This window comes from Quercus suber, unplaced genomic scaffold (genome assembly GCF_002906115.3).
Source record: "Quercus suber isolate HL8 unplaced genomic scaffold, Cork oak 2.0 scaffold_104, whole genome shotgun sequence".
NCBI classification, from domain to species: domain Eukaryota; kingdom Viridiplantae; phylum Streptophyta; class Magnoliopsida; order Fagales; family Fagaceae; genus Quercus; species Quercus suber.
Genome location: NW_027069569.1, coordinates 98,149 through 103,175, shown reverse-complemented (window position 1 = coordinate 103,175; position 5,027 = coordinate 98,149). Strand labels below are relative to the sequence as shown.

General features: G+C 34.8%; 1 protein-coding gene and 1 non-coding gene across 3 annotated transcripts; one reads left to right on the top strand and one right to left on the bottom strand.

The window, feature by feature from the left end:
• Positions 1-276: 276 nt before the first annotated feature.
• TRNAS-CGA (transfer RNA serine (anticodon CGA)) lies at positions 277-358 on the bottom strand. Its single transcript has one exon. It is a non-coding gene; the product is annotated as a tRNA-Ser (tRNA).
• A 247-nt stretch (positions 359-605) lies between these two features.
• On the top strand, positions 606-4,515 carry LOC111989266 (BTB/POZ domain-containing protein At3g22104). 2 transcript variants are annotated; one of them, XM_024021049.2, is made up of 3 exons: positions 606-1,266; positions 2,418-3,527; positions 3,792-4,515. In XM_024021049.2, the coding sequence occupies exons 1-3, from the start codon at positions 1,204-1,206 to the stop codon at positions 4,245-4,247; spliced, it is 1,629 nt and encodes a 542-aa protein (XP_023876817.1). In that variant the 5' UTR covers positions 606-1,203; the 3' UTR covers positions 4,248-4,515. The 2 variants fall into 2 exon arrangements, with proteins under 2 accessions (XP_023876817.1, XP_023876818.1); XM_024021050.2 differs by lacking the exon at positions 606-1,266 and adding an exon at positions 1,294-2,229.
• The last annotated feature ends 512 nt before the right edge of the window (positions 4,516-5,027 follow it).

Sequence of the window (5,027 nt, the reverse complement as noted above, 5' to 3'; positions counted from 1 at the left end):
TTTTTTTTTAGTTTTTCCAAATCAAAATTTTAAATCAAGAAATATAAGATCTAGATTGTAGTTTTTTTTTTTTCCTTTTCCTTTTTATTTTAAGATTTTCTTCCTTTATTTTTTTTTTTTTCTCAAACTATCGAAAAAAATAAAATAAAAAGGAAAGGTTTTTAGTCCCCGAAGGCGAAAAGCCTCATCAGTAATGTTTCTTTTTACTTATTTGGTTATTCATAATTTAATATCAAAAACAAGGAGAGAAAAACTCTAGAAAGACTAACTATGGGTCGTCGACAGCAGGATTCGAACCTGCGCAGGCAAAGCCCAACAGATTTCGAGTCTGTCTCCTTAACCACTCGGACATATCGACCCGCTGGTTTCGCTTCGACGAAAAAGTAATTATTTGACAATATTCCAATGAGTTGGGAATAACATGATCCATTGTTGGGCAAAGAGATGGATCTATCAATGGGACTAGCACCCACTGAAATAGTTGGTCCAAAAAGCACTCTTAAAAAAAGCCATATGGGCATTTCAGTCATTATGCTTAACTTTTTAGAGAGAGAGAGTAAAATAATGGGATAGTGGGCGCACAGCCATGGAGACTTGCAGCGATGAACATGGAATAAGAGGAGGGAAGCCAGGAAGAAAGAAAGCTTGATTCTTAAGCTTCAAAGAAAATCACAAATTTACACAATAAACTATTCCTTATTTTTCTCTAAGTAAGATATATGTATATTTTTATGGGAATGTCAGATAGAGCTTAGTGGTCACTAGTCTCTCACACACAATTACACTCCAACTGTTTTTCTTTTCTGATACATTAATTCAACTAGTCTTATATTATATATATCTTGCTTCTCTGTCTTATTATCCACCTTGTTGCTTTTTTATTTTTTACACTCTTTCTGAGTCTCTGTCTCTGTATCCCAGTTGAGAACTACATTGCTCTCATGCACCAACTTGAGCAATACACTAATACCATAGTACCAACCTCTTTGCAGCAGCAAAGTCAGTTTATCTCTTTGTGTTTGTCTTCTTTCTCATCTCAGAATATGTCTCTGTCTGCACCTCCTCACTTCCCATTTGGCCACCTCATGTCTCTGTCTCTAGTGGGTTGTTAAAGCTTTTTTTTTTTTCTTTTCTTTTCTTTTCTTTCTGATGCAACTTCCAAAAAAGGAATCTTGATTTGAGTTGGGCTTTTCTTATATTATAATGGAAATTTGCTGTGATCTTGAAGTGGATGTCAATGGGGAAGAGACTTTCATGGTGGACAAGGTACTTTTCATGCTCTACTTCTTCATTTCTTTGTTTTCAACATATTTATTTTTTTTCTGCTAAATATCACTGTAAAATGTCATGTTTACTGATGACTCCCAAGTCCCAACTTTTGTTCTATTTAGTTTGGTTAGCTATGCTTCAACTGAGTTTCATCTGTGTAATTGCTTCCTCTACATGTAATTCCGCGTTATTCACATATGTGCTGATCTGAGTTTTTTCTTGCTGTTGTGGTATCATGTTCTGATTTTGTTTTAACTGTAGAATTATAGCCAATTATATCATTTTTTTTTTCTTTTGTTGATTATTATGCGTGTGTCAAAGGCAGAATTTATGCCTTTTTTTTTTTGGGTCATGAGGTTTACAGTTCACTGATTCAGACGTTCCCTTGCAATTTGTTTGTTTTGATTTGTTTTGTTTTGTTTTGTTTTGTTTTTTTGTTGGGTTTTTCCCCTTATTCTTCACGGTGACGGTGTCCTCCTCAATTCCTTAAATGATTATAAATGTCTCTTCCGTCCACCATTAAATTTGCACCTAATAAAGCAGTGATGTGGGGCATAGGTTCATAGCTTTTCTTCATGTATTATGGCTGCTTGTTATCAAGTTAACGACAGCGCATTTTGTATTGCTTGTTTTCTCATTTAATGCTTTTGTTATGGGTCTGAAATGTTCGCACCTTTTAAGAAGACAAAGGGTTGCTTTCCTCGCATTTATTACTTCTTTTTGTCCCTTCTTTTGCTGGGGCAATTAGAAGGCATCTTTTACCTGTTGTCCTTAAAAATTTATTATCTCTAACGATCTCTCCGAGCTCTTTTGCAGGTGTTTGATGTAGAATCTTCCTTTTAATCTCACTTTTTTGTTTTAAAATCATTCAGTGAGTCCACTATATTGGTTGGTTTACTTAAAGTATTGTGAAAGGTTTCATTGTTAAATGATTGATGGTTGTCCTTAATATCTACTGAGGTACATGTTAGTTTCAACCTGCTATACTTTGTTTTAATTTCTTTTAGTTTTTTTTTTCAGTGATAAATATTCTGTATCTTTTATGGGAGGGCATTGGTGTTGGCTAGTTCTTTTATTCAAGAATTGTATTAATTTTTCTTACATGTTGATATTTCTGATTTAACTCTAGTCCCTGATGGCCTTTGCAGAAAATTATTACTTCATATTCGGGTAGATTGAGCAAATTATTTGGTAAGACAAAAGGTACCACGAGAAATCTTAAAGTGATTTTCCATGACTTTCCTGGGGGAGCAGAGAGTTTTGAGCTCATGTCTAGGTTCTGTTACAACAATGGCAAGACTCAAATAAGTCCTTACAATATATGCCTCCTGCATTGTGCTGCCCAATTCATGGAAATGAACAATTCCATCTCTGGAACCCATAGTTTATTAGAACAAACAGATAAATCACTTAAAGAGATCAACTATTGGACATGGTCTGAGCTTTTGATTGCTTTGAAGCAATGTCAGGATCTTCTTCCAGATGTGAATTCTTCAGTCATACTTCAGAAATGCTTGGATTCTCTTGTTGGCAGGCTGGCTTTGACTAATGAAGCAAGTCCATGTCCATCTACTTCTTCCCCGGACAGCTCTGGGTTTCGGTTTTCTTGCGACACTAAAAGCACTGAGAGTGTAAAGACCAGCTCCTCTCGAGCAACTTGGTGGTATGAAGATCTTTTGATTCTGAGTCCTAATCTAGTTGAAATGTTGGTAAAATCAATGGTCGAACGAAAATTTAACCATGTTATCATTAGTAGGTTCCTCTTTTATTATCACAAGTCAAAGTTTTATACTGCCACATCTGATGAGAAGCGAAAAATTGTAGAAACTGTGGTTGATATGCTTTATACTCTTGATTGGAGCTCTGTTTCTTACAAGAGTTTATTTGGGATTCTTCGAGTTTCTATGAGTTTGAACATAAACAAAAGCAGCAAGAATAAATTGGAGAGTATGATTGGTTCACAGTTGGATCAAGCAACATTAGATAATCTGCTTGTTCCTTCTCCCTATGGGATTAATTACTTATACGATGTGAATCTTGTCCTGAGATTTCTGAAAGCATTTCTAAATGGAAGAAGCAGTCAATTTTCTGCTATACGATTGAGGAAAGTTGCAAGCCTGATGGATTTGTATATGGCAGAAGTAGCCCCAGATCCTTGTTTAAAACCTTCAAAGTTCCAGGCTATAGCCATGGCCCTGCCCGATTCAGCTAGGGACTCTTGTGACGAACTTTACCGAGCTATGGACATGTATCTAGAGGTAGTACTTGATCTCAAAAACTTCTTAGGGTTGCAAATTATGTAGCTTTTTATAGGGTATCATTCTTTGAGTACTATCAAAATATTAGATAGTGAGTTTAATAATTTTCTCGTGCATGTTTTTATAAGTGTTAATTTGACATAGGAACATATACAACCATTGAATTCTAGTTGGATCCAATAGCTTATAAACTTGATTTTTTTTTTTTTTCAAATTCAACCCTTTCTTATCGGTTGTGTTTGGATTAAATCTATTTTTTCATAGGTACATTCAGGATTGCCAGATGAAGAAAAGTTAAAGATATGTTGTGCATTGAATTATGAGAAGCTCTCAGCTGAAATTTGCATACACCTTTCTCAGAACACAAAATTTCCATCAAAAGCTACTGTCCAAGGTGTTGTTTCTCAGCAGTACAAACTCAAAAGCTTACTCCAAGGAACGAATATTTCTCAGCAGGACACTGATTTGTCCTGTACTTCGATTGAAATTAGAAGCAAGGGAAAGAAAGATGAAACCAGTGAACAAGTTGTGCTTTATGCTGGGAAACTTGATGTTATATCCGATAATGAGAAACTCAAAGCACATTTGCAAGGAATGCAATGGAGGGTTATGGAATTGGAAAAAGTTTGTAGAAAAATGCAAACGCAGATGGCAAAGATCATGAAATCAAGAGTATCAAGCCATGGTCATTCAAGATCCTTGCCCAGGCTTTGTTCATGATGCAACTTTTGCATACTATTTGTATTTCTGATGTAATTTATATTTGTATAGCAAGGGGAATGTTTTTTCTTTTGGGGGTGTTATAACACTTTTTCTTTCTTTTCTACAAAGCTAAATTTGGGGAGAGTAGTTTCTTTTACAGAGATTGAGATCATGTTGTACAGTCGCAGGAAAAGAAAGAACAGTGAATTTTTTTTCATGAATGTTATATGATAATTCTCTGTAATGTTGTGAGAGAGATTTCAAGGTGAAGTCCTTTTCATTGTAATTTTGAGGTGGTCTTTGTTGTTAAGTCCTTTTCCATGTGACACGGATATGGAGGCAACTATAGTCTGTAGTGCAAGTTGTCAAATGGTCTGCATGAATAGCACATGGAATAATTCTAAAGCTATGCATCTTTATGGAAATTAAATTTATGATAAAACACTATCAAAAAGAAAATTCATGAGTAAACTACCCACGCTTAATTAATTATAGAAATGATCCCCTTTGCCTATTTACTAGCATCATCAGTGAATCTGCTTCATTAAAAAGTGTTCTTAGAATAACATTTTTTTACTTCTATTTCAATTTTGTGTTAATGCTAAGTTTTTGATATATTGATAGTTGGGGCTGAGAGTTGTGAAAACTGAATATCTCAGTTTGAAACACTAGACGATATCAACAAGCTGGCTCTGGCGTGTTAATGCTAAGTTGATTTGTCATAGGTTTTCAACAATCAGTCAACTAATAGATCAAAACAAAAATTAAAAATGGCAATTTGATAATGTGGTCAATGTA

What these genes read in the sequence shown, in the direction of transcription:
- LOC111989266 (XM_024021049.2), top strand. Translation starts at nt 1,204, where the DNA reads ATGGAAATTTGCTGTGATCTTGAAGTGGATGTCAATGGGGAAGAGACT. An exon ending in AGACTTTCATGGTGGACAAG is followed by an intron (nt 1,267 to 2,417) that starts GTACTTTTCATG and finishes TGGCCTTTGCAG; the next exon opens with AAAATTATTACTTCATATTC. An exon ending in CTATGGACATGTATCTAGAG is followed by an intron (nt 3,528 to 3,791) that starts GTAGTACTTGAT and finishes ATTTTTTCATAG; the next exon opens with GTACATTCAGGATTGCCAGA.